This window comes from Eriocheir sinensis, chromosome 53, assembly GCF_024679095.1.
Source record: "Eriocheir sinensis breed Jianghai 21 chromosome 53, ASM2467909v1, whole genome shotgun sequence".
NCBI lineage: Eukaryota > Metazoa > Arthropoda > Malacostraca > Decapoda > Varunidae > Eriocheir > Eriocheir sinensis.
In genome coordinates, this window is record NC_066561.1 from 4,556,773 (window position 1) to 4,573,721 (window position 16,949).

Here is a 16,949-nt window from a genome sequence, read left to right on the forward strand (position 1 = left end):
ATATCCATATATGATTTTTTCCCCTTGAACAATTTTGCTTTCTCAGCCTTTTGCTCCATAGTCCTTTTCTTGTTTATCTGTCTGTTTTCGAAGTCATGTGGCCCTCTCTCTCTTCTCAATCTCTTCCTCTATTACTCTTATGCCCTTGTCTCTGTCTAAACCTATTATGATTTTTTCCCCATGAACAATTTTGCCTCCTCAACATTTTGCTCCATAGTCCCTTTCTGTCCTGGAATAATCTGTTTGTATATTCATTGTTCTCTATAGCCTTTTCTCTCGACGACTCAAATGTTTCTTTCTCTCTTGGAACTTTCTGTTACTTTGGCATTCCATTTTTTCTTATGAACTTTTTTGGCTGAGAGCTCTTACATTCTTGTGGTCTCTTTCTGCTTATAGTTCTAATGTCCTCTTCTCTTTTTGGTCTTATCTGTTTATGGCTCTTTGAGAAACTTTGAGCAGGCAAGGAGGGAGTGTCGGGATAGAGAAAGTTGGAAATTCAGAATCTGCCGTGGCCATCCCCTGGTGGGAGCTCCTAGGAGCAGGCGTCGATGAAATGATGATGATGATGGCTCTAATGTCCTCTTTATGGTCTCCTTGAAGAATTTGGTGACTGACAGGAATCCCCAGGTCTTCCTTCTTATTACTTCCCACATCATTTACTCAAACCTGGAACCATTAACCACATTTTTAACTGTCTTTTATATTATCTTTCCTCCGGGGGTTAGGTAAAAGGAAACAAATCATGACTTTATAAAGAAAATAGAAAAAATAATCAGCAATGTTTTTAACTGTGTAGCAGCGGGGATCGTATTTCTAAATGGTCCCTCCAAGCGAGAAAAATGAGAAAAAATCACCCCTCACACAAACCATTTCATAATATATATCAAAGCATTTGTGATCAGATTATGTATAATCTATTTTGGGGGGTAAGTTTCATGGCACAAATTTGGCCCATTGCTGCTACACGGTGAAGCCACAAATTTGGCCCGTCGCTGCTACACGGTGAAGCCACAAATTTGGCCCGTCGCTGCTACACGGTGAAGCCACAAATTTGGCCCGTCGCTGCTACACGGTGAAGCCACAAATTTGGCCCGTCGCTGCTACCGGGTTAAGTAGGCCGCAGTAGCATTAGTGGGCTTTTTTGTTTTGCCTCTTTTTGCCCTTGTGCTACTTCCTTCTCTGTAAAAAGAAAAGAAAAGAAAAGATTGCAGTGACAAACTCTACCAGCCTGACCCGCCTCCTTCTGCCGTGCTGTCACCCCTAGGATAATGGGCGTCAAGATGAGCCCCAGCGAGACGAGTGCCGTGGTGAGTGTTGTGCCACGGGTGCGTCCCCAGGGCTCCGCCTCCCCAGCCCCCCCAGCCCTCCACACCCTGGACATGAAGACCCAGAAGGTGGAGGTACGGTGCTGATGCTTTTTTTATTTTTTGTACACTTAAGAAAGCAGCTCAAGGGTAACAAAAAGAACGTGTTGAAAAAAAGCCTGCTAATCACTGCTTGGGTTGTATCGTGATGATGATAACCAATGATAAAGGGCTAGATTATATTGTCTCTCGCAAATGGGCTTTTTTGTTCTTGTTTATTTGTGCCCTTGAGCTGACCCCTTTACTGTAAAAAACAAAATGATCAAAGAAACTTTTCATCATTTTCTGCTATATTCAGTTTTTTGGCTTAAGTTTTTCATCATGTGGGTCACCTCTTGGCACAGTTGTCTTTGTCATTCCAGGGTGTGAGGGTTGTAAAATCAGGGTGTGAGGGTTGTAAAATTCATCGTAACTTTTCTGCCTGCAAGATGAAAATGACGAAAATGTTTTGGCTTGGCAGTTTGTTTATGAAGGTGATGATATGAAGACAGGGAGTGTTGTGTTAGTATTTAGAAAGGGTCAGGGAAGACGTGGGAGGCAAAGGAAGGAAAAGAAAAAGGGTACAGGGCCACCGTGCAGAGTTAGTTGAGTCAAGGCCGAGAGGTCAAGACAAGGGGCTGGCCAAGGCTGCAAAGAGCACACCTTCGTATTGGTCTTTGAAGTAAACCAGTGGCTTCAGCAGGCTTGGTGTTAGGAGGTGATCTCCAGTCAGGATTTTTTGGCTGAAGAATTAATAACCAATGTCTGTGAGAGCTCATACTGGTCAGAGGACAAAGTAGTCTGTACCTTTGGGTGTAGAATTAAGAACCAAAGGTGTCTCACATTACAGAGTTCTTACAAGATGGACTACTGCATGATGAAGAGCCGCATCCTTGTGTTGATAGTTCATACAAGCTAGATGCTGGGGAAGTCTGATGAAGCACTGGGTGTAGAAGGGAAACAAAGGTGTCCCACATTACAGTTCCTACAAGATGGACCACTTCATGATGAACAGCTATATCATTGTAATCAGTTCATATAAGCTGGATATTGGTGGTCTCTTTTTTTTTTTTTATAGCAAAGGAGACAGCACAAGGGCACAAAAAAAAGAAACAATAAAAAAAGCTCGCTACTCGCTGCTCCTGTAAAGAATCCGAAGAGGTGGCTGAAAGAGTAGTCAGTTATGTGAGAAGAAGCACTCGGTGTGTAAGTAAACGTCAAAGTTGTCATGCATTATAAAATTCCTACAAGATGGATGGCCTGGCAGTCTGAATCTTTGGTTGTATAAGGAAAAGCCAAAGCTGTCCCATCCTATAAAGTTCCTACAAGCTGGAGGAGAGTGTAGTGAAAAGGTCCTACAGGCCGTCTGAATCTGGGTGTATGAGTAAAACACTGCCCCCCCCACTAAGGGTGCGGCCACACTGCACACGAACTGCTGGGAGGGTAGAGGGTAGCGGGACACCTAGCGGGTCAGAAGCAAGAACAAACACATGTTATCTAATACGAATTGCCATACAGGATGCGGGTAGCGGGTTCCCTCCATGCTTACCCGCTACCCGCATCCTGTATGGCCACTCCTATTAGATAACATGTGTTTGTTCTTGCCTCTGACCCGCTAGACGTCCCACTACCCTCTACCCTCCCAGCAGACCGTGTGCAGTGTGGCCGTACCCTTACAGAGTTTCCTACAGGCTGGAGGAGGATGTAGTGAACAGTTCCCACAAGCTGTCTGAATCTGGGTGCAAGAGTAAAGCACTGCTCCCTCCTCACAGAGTTCCTACAAGCTGGATGGGGGCGTGGTGAACAGCTGCATTATGAACCACAACGGTGGGCTGCTGGTGTGTGGCTGCAATGATGGGTCCGTACGCATCATTGACCTGAGGCGACCGGACGTCATCGCCTCCTGGCCGGCCCACCAGGGGGAAGTCTTCACTGTGAGACTTTCGCCGCAGGAGAACAACATCTACACCATTGGCAGCGACAACAGGGTAGGTCATGGTGGCTGGGGCGGCGAGTTCTGTTTTCCTTCTACTTGCCTGTTTTCAGTTTTTCCTTGTACTAACAAAGAATAAGTCTTAAGAAGATAAGTGTTGAGGCTGGAAGCATCCTCCTCTCCTATTCCCCCACATAAATTTTTCTGTTCTGCTTTCCAGTTTGCTTGCTGGAGCATGGCCCAGACAGGTGCCCACATCATGGACCAAGTGTTGCATGAACGTGCAGCTGGCCCCTTCCTGGTGGGTGTGGGGGGTGCGTCTGGGGGGTCAGGGGGCCGCAGTGTCCTCCTTCGTCCCTATGGCCCCCTCTTTGCCCTGCACCAGGACGGGGAGCACCTCCTCACCTGCTCCCCCTCTGGACCAATCATTTACAAGGTGCGTCACCATAAGTGTTCTTTGCTGCACTCTGTAGTTGGTGCCTTTTTTCTTGATTATCAGGTGCAGGACCACCACCATACACTCAGGACACTTCAATACAAAATGATAATATTGTTAATGAAAATGTAGTTGATCATTCTTGTTTTATTTTGGTAAACGTGAGAAAATAAATGACTATTGGAATCTTTCTTGCATGAAAGACCCCAAAAGTTCAAGCTCCTTGGGCACAAAGATGTAGTCAGTGGTGACACCCACTGGCTGACAACTCTGAATATATCAATTAAAAGAAGAAATGTAAGTTTAAAATAATTCAAATTAATTTCCAAAAAGATTTGGAGATTTAAGTCTTGGTAAAAATTATTCTGGGCTAAAGCTCTGAAAGGCATAATAATTTGTAATGCTTTTAGTGTTTTGAGTGTTGATTTAACATTTAGGTTGTGAATCAGCAGTACATTAGCATTTTTATACAAAGTAGGTCTTGCTGTGTGTCCATTTACATAAGGAAATGTGTCTGTACTACATACCAAGACCAGAATTGTATTTGAATGATCTCTTTCTTCTTTTGTTGTCAATATAAACGGGAGCCTTTCCTCTGCTGATAGACCACAAATGCTTGCCGTACACAGAAGACGTATAGAATCAAGAAAAGAAAACAGTATTTTGTGTCCATACAGGTGGGAGACACCGGGATGGAGCAGGTGATGGCGGTGGGCGGCAGCAAGTTCCCAGTGATGACGGTGGACTGGTGCCACACGCTGCAGTGCGGCACCTCCATCGCTGCAGCGCTGGATGGCACGGTCACAGTGGCCACCCTCATGCACCAGTAACACACACACACATGCATGCACACACACACACACACACACACACAAATACCCGTGAGTATTGTTCTCTGATTACCAGCAGTTTTATTACATATTTTAGATTTCAAGCGGGATCCAGTGATGGTCACTGCAGTGAACTCATTGTGTTGAATCTCTTGACTTGATTTAATTACTGATTGTACTGCTTTATAGTTTTTGTAAATTTAGTGTCTGCTGACAGTAAACAGAAGCATGCAATCAGGCTGTTAGGGCATCATTTTCCAATGCCAGTGAGCAGCTGTGAGACTTAAAGTTTCACAGCTGTAGATAACTAAAGCATTCCATAAATTAAGTTTTCAATATATTTACTGGGCAACATGAGTCACAAGAAGTATTTATTAGTTGAATTGTAATAGATTTAATCCACAGTTCTTTCAGTTATCACTTCAGAAAGTTAGGTTGCCAGACTTACGTTCGTGCTCCCTCCATATTAACAACTTGCCCAATGGCATCTACTGTAACTGTGTTAAGATGATTTTCTCAGGAATAGCTTTCGTAGAGAAAAGATTTTTATTACATTTTTTTATGATGTACAGTAAACCCTCGCCTTAACGAATCCATTGGGGGAAGGGGGTGACGTTATATCCGAAAATCCGGTATATCTGAGGGATCCAAACTTTTCCCATATCACAAACTTTGTTCATTATATGAGTGGAAAGTTTACTATTTCCAACCATTTCTGTACATAATGAAGTTTGTTTGTTATGTTAGATGAAAGGTGAGGCATGGAAGGATGAGAGTGAAGGTGTTTACAGGTGGGCGGCCAAAGCTTGAATGCATAGACATGCACTAACTGGTCGGCTTTGTTTTCACCGCCGCCGACCTACGTGCGTGTACATGTTCAGCCGGCCCACCACTGAACCAAGCCCTGCACTTACAGAACTTGTTTGGTAAATCCCTGCATATACTGGGGTCGGATTTATCAAGCCACTCACAAGACCTGTCGTTGGTAAGTTTTCCGATAAATCTGTCTACTACAAACACTCCTTGTATTCTCCTTTTGCTTAGGCAGCTCCAATGACAGTGAATGAAGTGCCGGCCAGGCCATCATTTCATTCTCTGCCATTAGAGCTGCTGAAATATCAAGACCAAGGAATGGTCTCAGAAGTGGCTTGATGAATCTGGCCCCTTTACTGGCTCAAAACATTGTTGAAATTGAACTTTGTTATATTGGTCTATAAATGTGAGGGTTTACTGGATTTAGGATTTCCTAAGATCTTGTAATGTTTCCAAGACCCTTGGCATCCCATTCCTACTGTCTGGCAGCAAGGTGCAGGCTGGTATTTGGCATGTAATTCTACTGTTTTGTGTGTAGTGTAAGGCTGACTGCCTGCAGCTCGTGAATGCATCGTATAAACAGTAATGACTTACCAGCTGGTGATGCTTGGGATGTGAGATTTGTATAAACCTTAATACCAATCATAGATTTGTACATGAAAAAGGCAGAACAGGTGAGTGTGATAACCCTTTTGTTAATATGTTGGCTTATTGAAGGTGTGACAAAAGAATATATGTAAATATCTGTACAGTGGTTGGATGCATAAGAAGTGTTGGTGGCAGCACTGTGTTGTAACCCTCTATCTCATGGAGGACACTGAGGGAACACCACAAAAAAATATAAAACTGATAATCTATAGGTCACATACTTTTCTAAGTCAAGGTAGAGAGAAATCACAGGATATTTTCAAAACTTTTCATTACGAACATGCATACAAGTTACCTAAGTGTACTTCTTTTGACCTAGTATTTGTTGGATAAGGTAACTTGTAAATACCTTTCACTAACTTGCAGTTTGATACTTAGTACTGTTGCTACAGTGATGGTCTAGCTTGTGGCTATCAAATTGAATCATGTCGACTAAAGAAATTACAGTATCATTATCACAAGTAAGTAAACCATTTCAACCCAGACTCTGTAAAGACAATATGGTCCACATGTCACATTAACAGTAATAGTGGAAAAAAATGATAATCAAGAAAAGTCAAGTATATTTGATAATCAAGAAAAGTCAAGTATATTGAGAATTCTCCTTGGAGAGAATGTCATTTCAACATTCTTAGTGACATGCTCCAGCAACACCTCCTCCCCACACGTAATGTAATGATAGAAAAGCTAAAACATCTTTGTAGAAAACACAGGGCACTTGACTTCCTGCAGTATGTCACTTCTTTCATTGCATCGTGGTTGTCTTCTTGTGAATACATGACAGTTCCTTGTCCTCACTCATCCGTCAAGCAGGACACTTTCCATCACACCACGCTTCATGCTCTCAACGGAAGGGAATAAATAACTGTTCACTCTTCAGTACTCATAAGTGTTTAGGATAGGATTATATATTCACAGAGACTCAAAATATATATACTAACCTTCCTTCCCATGTGAGTATCATGCCATCCTAACATTATGTACTACAGCAACACAAATTGTGATGTCAAGTCACGCATAAACCTTTCTCCAAAGGTTACAATTTATTTTTTATTGTAGCTTGGATAGAATTCCACCTTTGCTTGTGAGTGAGTGAGGCAGCAACACAGGCAGGTAGGCATGAAGGCATGACGGGTCACTGCCACCGTGCCAGTTGTGACTATCGATGAAGTGTTTTGAAGCCAATATTGTGAGAGATTATTTTGAGCTTCATGGAGATGGTTTTAGCCTAAGAGTATACACACCACAATTCAGTGTCAGTCCAGTAAGCTGAAGGGATCATTCACGATTCGTTTATGTATAAAGGAAACCTGCAAATAGGGTTGCTATGATATATATAATACTGAACAATATTACTGATAAACCATAGAAAATCAAGAGAATGTTAGTCAAGTTATTATATGCATATAAAATATATCAAAATATTCATACTACATCTGAATTTTTTTCTCTGCATCTAAACTTCTTCCAACATTCAACCTGAGGCCCAGCGGAGAGGCAGAAGCTTAACCACAATCTTAACAAAAATAATCATGACTTAGTAGTTACAGGAGGATGGGACATTGTTGCCTTTGAAAGCTTCACTTCATACAAAAACCACCTTTCATTAGCTTTATCTTATATCATACCAACTTAAGCCTATAATATCAATTAGCTCAGTTTAAGAAAGTGCCCAATGAGACTTTGAAATTACCTTTCCTGTCTTAGCTCAATCATTAAACATTAATATTCAAGAGACCTGCAAAGCAAAAGTACATTCTTCAGTAAATTAAGCATAACCAGTTAGTGTGTATGGTAAATGCCTTGCTGGTCAGTGCACCCTTAAATTATGGACATGATCGTTGCTCTCAAAACAAAGAACCGAGCTATGAATGGCTGGATAACCTTATAGTTAATCCAGAGAACATACCTGTACCTAAATTGAGGAGTTGGACAGACAGAGGTTATCCTTTCAGAAGAATCACTAGAAACACTTCCCTCAAGAGACCAAAAGCAAATGCCATAGGCACTTTTACACACATCTGCAGCTGACACTTGGCAAAGTTTCAATCCATTAACCTCTGTGATGTGTGCACCCAGCTCTCCCCTGAACTCAAGTGTGATGCTGTAGGAGTAGTGGACGGGGCCAACTGACGTCCCACTATTATTTACTGGTCTTTCACAGTGACTTGTGAAAGCTATTGTGGTGTGAAAGTTGGGTAATCTTGGGCCTAAACTATGGGCATTGTGTGAGGGGCTAAGCCAGTCTGTGAGACTCTGTGGTCGCAAACACTTGAGTTGGGGCACTGGACGTGCACCAGCACCTCTGGAGGACGCACACACCTACACACATGTAAGACACATCACTGGAACTATAAAGTATAAATTTAGCGGCACATAAATCTGATTTCTGGATGCTTGTGACGTCACAGCTTTGCAATACTTTCACCTCCCTAACAGTGCTAAACATTTTGTGGCATAATTACTTGGAAATATTAAACTGCTCAGACTTATATTACTTCATGACCACAATTATCTGAAAATATTAAATCCAATAAAAATATCGATCTTGCTGCCACAAAAGCTAACTAGATAGAGCACTACAAATGAAATACCTCTTATATTTAACCTCCTGTTGGCTAATGCTGGGACACACTAGCTTCCTGACACATGGAATACATGCAAAAGTTCTGCGGTTAAAAAAATATACAAAACCTGACCAACATTTTTGGGATGTTAGTGAAGAAATGTGCAAGTCCCAGCAGACATCACATGCTAATACTGTCATCATGCATTGCTACAGTGCTATTGATTGTGTTAGGCAGCAACAATTCCAGAACAATACTCAGCCTCAACAATAACTGGTGTGTCTGTCTGTTCTAAGTAGTAACTCACTGCTACATATTACATTCTCTCTCTCTCTCTCTCTCTCTCTCTCTCTCTCTCTCTCTCTCTCTCTCTCTCTCTCTCTCTCTTGTGTAGCAGTTGCATTACTACTTACAATAAAGACCATGGCACACAAAAGTGAACATCCACCATACACTGTTGTTATTTTTTAAGTCACTGATACCCAAACATTGCCAGCTTGTTGTTCAACTTAATTTTATACACTGTTTTGAACAAATTATACTGTCGGTGGAACAATTGCACATTTCCCAGTTTGTTTTCTTTTGCAATAAAGGTTAAGCCTAAATGTAATCTTAATGTTACTGCAGTATATTGAAGTGTTACCACACCTAACCCAGCTCTCTCCTTCCAGCTAGTCAGTTTCATTTCTTTGATAAATAAATAATCACTTAATGTCTTTCAGGTTAACTGAATTGCCTCCCAACATTTTCTTCAGTTGATAAAACATGTAACTGCACCATGATTTCCACCTCCATTCAAAGCTCATGACTTATTTACTGTTATATATAAATATCTAGGAGAAGGGAAAATATAGCCTTCTTCACAAAATGACAGTAGTTACTTCCTAATATTGTACAATTAATTTTGAATTCACAAGGCCATTATCATCTAGGTGGTCTCTCTCTCTCTCTCTCTCTCTCTCTCTCTCTCTTACACACACACACACACACACACACACACACACACACACACACTAGCAACGCAGCATGATCACTGGACTGATACGATTCCTCCTCAGCAAGCTTAGTTCATCTGGCACCCATGAACAGCCAAGCTCACAAGAATGAATCAATCAGAAATGACATTAAGGGCAAGTTGGTTGGGGTTGTGTACAGCAGTCGGTGTGTGGGCTTGTAGAGCAAATGTTCTTGTGAGAAAGAAAACTGATAAGATTTTAGTGGCTGTGGCTGATACCTTCACCTAACCTTCACTGGCACCAATCCATCAGACAAGTTTAAAATGTTTACAGTGAGTAATATTAAACTCCAAAGATGGCTTTTCATGAAGCATTTTAGTCTGAAGTTTTTGCATGCAATTTGTGGTATACTGAACAGTTTCAGCCAATAACATTTGCCTTACAAATATTGCATATCAAAATATTGCCAACCCCTTGCATGATGTACACAGACAAAATGGTTGCTTCCCACACCATTTCCTTACATTTAATAAGACAAGTGTTATGCAAGTACATAAATGGAAACAGAATCACATGAAGTCTATACAAAGATATACAAATTTACAAAGGACCACTGCAGTGAAGCCGTAACAGACAGACACACGCACTGGGAATGAGCGCCCGTTTCCAAGCAGTGAATCAAGAGTTGTGGACAAGCTAGGGAGACACTAGAGCAGTGGTGCAGGGGAGGAGGACCAGCGGGCTGCAATGCCTTTCACACTGTTAGTTAGAGCTGAAGTAGACTGTTAAGTAGACGAGGGTTGACATGATAGGTTACCCCCTGGGGGTTAGGGAAATAAATAACATAAAAGAATAACAAACTTACAAAATTAAGACCAATTCATGATTCTGAGTTCAAGTGCAAACAATGCCAATAAAAGCCACTTGGGAACTGAACTTTTTAATTTCAAAGTCTTTTCATTTCCAATGCATTGTACATAAAATATTAAATTATTAAAAATATAAAATTAAAAAAACAAAACAAAAGTTACTCATTGATAAAGTCTACTTATGGTCCTAAATTTTACTGTTTAGACTCCTGTCTAATTAGGGTGTGGACCTGGCCATTGACTGCCCCCAAGCACTGACCTTTGTGACCGCTAGGACACGCACGTACCCAGAATATACTGTAGGCCATAATACAACGAATCACCTGTATATTACATAAAATAAATTGTGCAGGTTTGCTGACATGAGCATGTCTGGCTCCCCTTGTGTGTTGTCTGCGGCGGCGGCCAGGGTGGACACCCTCACACTCCCCGCACCGCCCTGGCCAGGCCTGCCCTTACCGCCACTCCAGGCACAGCAGAGACACAGTGACACCACCGGCCACACACCTCACAACTTGAGCATAAAAAGGATGAGTCACTTATATTTGCACACCACAGCAATTTCCATAAAAAGGAAATTTTAATCTATTCTTTGGTGCAATTCTAAGGCATTACATGAGATGATGACAAACTTGAAAAATTTGTGACATTTGCAAATTTATATGCTGGAAAAATTAAGAATAACTGTAGAGTAAAGGATTGCGACTCTTTAGGCATCAAGCTCCGCAAGGTGATCACAGTCTGAGTCCGGCAGAACAGTGAGAAGCTTGACACGAGGACCATGCACAGGCTGCCTTGCTATTGAGGAAACATGTTTGAAAATGTCACAAAATACAGTATAGTTCTTGTATATTTAATTCTGATTGCCAGCTGTGGAAACACCCTTCTTCCCTAATCAACAACAGCAGAGAGAAACAGCAGTACTTGTATGTACCTACAAAACTCCCCTTAGTGTAGCAGTTTTCCATTTGACCTGCGATTAAATATTAAATACCATTACACTCAAGAAACATTATGTCCTCTCCTTCACTTCACAGTTTTCAATAGAACTCCATCACTAAGACAATGGTCTGGTGCAAAATGTGATGTGCTGCTCTTCTCCAAGTCTATCACTATAAAATGGTTTCAAAGCTTCATCATGTGATGTGACTTTCCACAATGTTCAAGGCAAGAAGGTGGCAGCAACCCTGCCACCACCTCCGGCCCAACTCTTACTACCAAAACATTTCAACATATGACGTTGACTCTTACATGACAGATGTGTGTACAGGTTTTCAGTTACAGAGAGGAGCTGTTGTAAAGTCTTGCTCATTGATTGTCTTTTTCCACTGGTTTTCTTTCCCATAGCTGCCTCTCTATCTACTTCCACGTGCAGACTTCACTCTGTGTGGCAGTAGTTGGAGAAGACTCACCATGTTAATTTATAAAACAACACTGGCAGCTTTTAAATATCTCCACATCCATTTTAAATGAACACGAGTATAATATTCTTCATGAGGACAATATATTTTCTTGACCCATTCCATAATGCACCTGCTCAAAGTGTGAGTCCATTCACCTGTGACTTCGCCAACATGATCAAGCCCACGCCAAGAGTTCAGACTGATATGACCCGAGCGTGTGACATTTCCACGACACACCACCTCCATCACGTACACACCACACACTCCAGCGTACCGGCAGAGGCAGGGTAACAAAGAAGCTGTGGTCTTACCGTGCATGCAAGGTCTGGCAGTGACGCTAGGTGAAGGCAGGGTACAGCTCGGTGTCAGGACAGCCCCCGGCTCTGGGCTTCATCACTGAGGGTCAGTAGGCCACCGACGCCTCCTTGTATTCAGAATTCTCGATGGTGAAGAAGTCCTCAAGCTTCCATGTGAGTGTCTCGAAGGTTGGCCTCTTCATGGGGTCCTTATGCCAGCACTCCACCATGATGTCATATAGGGGCGAGGGGCAGCCCGGAGGGGGAGGCATGCGGTAGCCGTGCTCCACCTGATGCAGCACCTCAGCGTTGGTCATGCCTGCACACAGAAGGACATTACAGACAGAACATGAAGTCAGTCAGTCATAAATAAATAGGTACATAAAATAGTTCAAAGAAGACCGGACACTAGATCATTCTCTTGAGCTGTATCCCTCCCAGCAGTAGCTGAATCCCAAGCTTACTAAGTAAGTATGCTGTTGATTGGCTGTTGGTGGCGGGAGCGACTGACATCTCCCCAACACACTAGTCTGGGTTTAGAAAATATTCACATTCCTATACTAAGCTCATCTATTACACAAAATAGGTAAATTTAGTTGACATCAGATTATGCAGTGAGTGTACAACTATAACTCAATTTTCACAACTTAGGGTAAAAAAAATTAATTATGGTAAACATAATTCAGAGAATAACAACTAACCACTTTTTACAAATCCTTCCTTGCCTCCTATTATATCACTATATTTAAAATCTGAAAGCACCATTGAAATTTTTTTATGTACATAAACAAAAGTTTTATTTTAAAATTGACATCCATAATTGTTCCAAATACTGATAATAAGTAAAAAATGGTATAAACATTAAATGTTGTTCTTTGAATACTACTCACCATAATTACTTTATATTTTACCCTATCGGTTATGAAAATAATAATATAATTGTACAATCCCTGATTAATCCAATGATGTCAATAAAATTTACCAATCTTATGTAACATGAGTTAAGTGAAGAAATATGAATGTTTTCTGAATTTAGGTGTTGAGGAGATGTCACATGACCCGGCCACCAACAGCATCCTTCCTGACCCGGCCAGGAGCCAGGGATCCAGCTTAAGTGAATGGACTGACTCAATCCTGAAACAATACAATTGGGTAAGAACACACACAGCACAGCACGCACCAGGGTAGGGTATGCGGCCGTAGGTGATGAGTTCGGTAAGCAGGATGCCGAAGGACCAGACGTCACTCTTGATGGAGAACTTTGAGTAGTTGGCCGCCTCAGGAGCAGTCCACTTGATGGGGAAGCGGGCACCCACCCGCGCCTCGTACTCATCCTCCTGAAGAGACAAAAGGTTAATGTTGTATCAAACACCGGCACACTGGAGTCTTTATGTGTGAACCTGTGACCTGACTATCCACACGTCTTATATGTGTCTATAGCATGTCCATCAAGCCAAACTCTAATGAAACCTTTTAATACATACAATTTTTGTGTCCCTTCTTTGCACCTTAATTTCAATCAATTCACAACTGATGACCTTGAAATGGTAGCCTATTGCAGACTACAATTTTTTTTTTATATATATACAATCAAATTTAACTTTTTTTCTTTTCAACATTATACTCCACTGATCCTCTATTACACTTAGAAAAAAACATGCCTGAGCAGCAGCACCTGAAGGAACACAGTGGATGTCAACAGTCTACATTCAGAGTGAGGCAGAGTCTGTGATGCACACCCTCATTAACTTTGGTTATGACCAGGCAAACAAGACCACATCCTGATGCCAATGATCACCTGAAAACTTCTCAGGGGCCAGGATAGCAATGATCCATTCTATATAACTCTCAGCACTGCTCTGAAATTTGTAATGGCTGTTCTGTGATGAGTAATGAATAAAATCGTGGGAATATTTGAAGGTTAAATTACAGCCTGGATGGTAACAATATACACACCAACTGAAAGAAAATGGCACACATAGGAGCTGTTTATAAAGACTAGCAGCAACAACCTACCCGCCACCAAGGAATAGCAACAGTACAGGTCATGAGAGTAACAAGTGTCTGCTGCCTAAGGACTGGCAAGAATAAAGTAAAAAAAGGAAGCAATAAGCACTTGGTCCTCAGCAAGACCAAGACATCAGACAAAGGGCAGCTAGACAGGGCCAGCCTCTCCACAGCACCACCAGCACCACTTTGGAACCAGTCTTACTAATCAATGTATTACTAATCACAATGAATGCCACTGAGAGTCTTAAGCCATGTTCACAGTGGGCATAAAGTTGTGGGATGTGTTGCATAAGGTGTGTTTGCCTACTTGTATTCACCCTTTTAGAATAAGGAAAAAATAAAAGGAGCAAAAACTGAGCTGAGGTAGAAAAATAACTCTTAAAAAAAAAAAAGACTTCCTGGTGAACATAGCTTCTACACAATTTAATTTTCATCTCAACTCAATATTATGGACTAGTTATAATCATGGGTATAAGGGCCTGTACCATCTGGCAAACATACCCTAAAGATTTAGTGGCAAAACCTTCAATACTGGCCACGACCAGGAATTAATACACAACTTCCTTGGCTCAAAACTGGTGGGTGGGGTGTTAAGTTGTTCATTAACCTGCCGAGGCCACAACACCCCTGCCCTTAGTGCTTGGGGCTGGTTAGTACTACACCTGTTCTGTCTGCCTCTCTGTGACTACTCCAGTGCAACAAGACAGCATGTGGTGGTCCCTGGCACACTGAACTAAGCCACTCACACCTTGCACTTACCAACGTCACCTCGCCACCACCAAAGTGTGTCACCTGCCCCGCCAAACCATGTCATTCCTCCACCACCCAGCGTGAGTATTGTGGCGTGTATACTGAGGAGTGACACCCTGACTCAGTGGAACATGCAGCCCAAGTTTTCTTTTGAGTTTTTGGCTGTGGCTCTGATGACAAAACAAATACAGCCCCATACCAAGATGTAACTCAAAGGTGACGGACTGATACTCCAGGGAATGAGTGAGAATGGCTGGGCCCTTGATGATGAAAACAGGTGCCAAGCTTCGACTGTGAACCGTCCACCAGCCACCCCTTGCATGGCTCGGGTTCTCCACTGTTAGGTTAGCACGTCCTGAGTTTTGTGTTGTGCTCAGTGCCCCAGCTTGTCCTTTGGCGGGCAGTCTGCCTATCCAAGCACTATCAACAGAGCAAAGGCTAGGGAATGCAAAGCAGGTCAAGGGGAGAGCCTGAGCCATGGTGTTGAGCCTGACATCTGTAACCCTTAACCTATACCTACAGCAGAGGAGTAACCCTGTTGTACACCCACCCACATAGACACACACATACTCACACAGACAGAGTGCAGCCCTCCAAGGTGAAGCTAACGCAATGCCACTATCTTCACGTTGAAGGCCCAGAGTTTAGTAGTTAAGTGTGCAGAATTTATGCATTTATTTCAACACTAACTTACAGAGTTTATGGCAGTGTTGAAAATACCCAAAAAGAGAAACACTGAGGAAGTTTATAATTATAGATGGCAATAATGATTCTGCTTTTTCTTTGTTCTGAAGGCAATGAGTAGGAGGCATTTTCCACACTGCTGGGGCGCCACCACAGGGCACCCCAAAGAGGAGTGCGATGTAAGGCTTCTCAGAGACAACAGTAATGTGTATGACAACAAAGACAAACGTGGCACACACAAGAGTTCAAATAATCAACAAATAATGGACTGCAATTACACACATCCACACACACACACACACCCTCATGCTGTATTATGAATCCTGGTGAAAATTAAAAGTAGTGATTACCAAAGCAAATGTAATCTGTTGGTAAACGTTCTTCACTGAAGGATCTGTACAGCCTTCCTGACACCGCCCCGTGCCAGGCAGGAGGTGGTGTCAAGTCATTAGTCTCTCGCCCATTACTGCAAGCTTTTACACACTCCAAAATCATTGCATTCAGAGAACCAAAGCAAGTAATCTTGACTTATTATGACATGTAAAGTACAATCTACCATCTGTGAATATTATGTTACTTTACATACTCTTCTTTACTACTGACACAGGGATGAAACCCTACAAGGTAGTTTTGTGGCTAAAGGTTGAACCTTTAAGGAACACTTCCTATGTGCTGGGTTCTCTTTAGCTATTGCATTCTACAGTTTCTTTACACTATTGAAGTCTAGCTCCTCATCATCCTCCAGGGAAGAAGAGAAGTGATGGGTGGAGTGTGTGTGTCAACACATAGAAAAGGAGGCAGGACAAAAAACAGATTAACGAAGAATATAAGGAAAGACAAACTGTTCTTACCTTATTCTTAAAAGATAGAAGAATAGAGAGAAGAATAGTGGGTTACTGCACGGACTTACAAAATAAAAGACAATAAACCTATCACATTTTGAACAGTGAGCGACTCAGTGACAAGTCAAGGTCTGCTTTGAGTGACGATCACACTTCAAGACAATTATCAAACAAACAACACATTTTCTTTAGTATCCCCTCACCCCAAACTATAGCAACACAAGGTCTCAATGTCTCCTGGTATCAGTGAAAGCCTAAGAGCGGGGCAATCACCAGTAAACATAATGGGTGAAAACCACTCAGAGTTATTATTATAAACCCTCTGAATGAGTCATATTCCCAAGAAGGCAATCAAAAACACCACTTAAAGGTGACTGACTGACTGGTACTGTAGGGAATGAGTGAGTCAGGAGTAAACCACCACCACCACCACCACCACTTAGAACTAACAAATAATAGCAACAGTAAATTATAAGAGTAATAAAAAATTTTCACCACCATGCCATTCACTAAGAAAAAAATATATGAAATAAATAAATAAATAAAACAAAATAAAATGAATAGATAAA

At 41.9% G+C, this 16,949-nt stretch overlaps 2 protein-coding genes across 3 annotated transcripts in view; one reads left to right on the top strand and one right to left on the bottom strand.

Moving 5' to 3' along the window:
- LOC126983225 (WD repeat-containing protein 91-like) overlaps window positions 1–6,953 on the top strand; it is a 26,976-nt gene extending 20,023 nt beyond the window's left edge. The window contains exons 11-14 of the mRNA XM_050835857.1: window positions 1,265–1,400; window positions 3,116–3,331; window positions 3,497–3,712; window positions 4,390–6,953. Of these exons, the coding sequence (XP_050691814.1) occupies window positions 1,265–1,400; window positions 3,116–3,331; window positions 3,497–3,712; window positions 4,390–4,542 (721 nt within the window). The 3' untranslated portion in view covers window positions 4,543–6,953. The remainder of the gene's footprint in view (window positions 1–1,264; window positions 1,401–3,115; window positions 3,332–3,496; window positions 3,713–4,389) is intronic.
- Window positions 6,258–16,949, bottom strand: part of LOC126983224 (tyrosine-protein kinase Src42A-like) — a 33,986-nt gene continuing 23,294 nt past the window's right edge. The window contains exons 8-10 of one of the 2 annotated variants that reach the window (XR_007735682.1): window positions 13,275–13,431; window positions 12,110–12,413; window positions 6,258–11,778 (exon numbers count right to left, since the gene is read on the bottom strand). Coding sequence is in view for 1 of the 2 variants with exons in the window: in XM_050835856.1 (XP_050691813.1) it covers window positions 12,202–12,413; window positions 13,275–13,431 (369 nt within the window). In the remaining variant the exon portion in view is untranslated. Of the gene's footprint in view, window positions 12,414–13,274; window positions 13,432–16,949 lie in introns of both variants that reach the window. The other variant, XM_050835856.1, reaches the window with a different exon arrangement.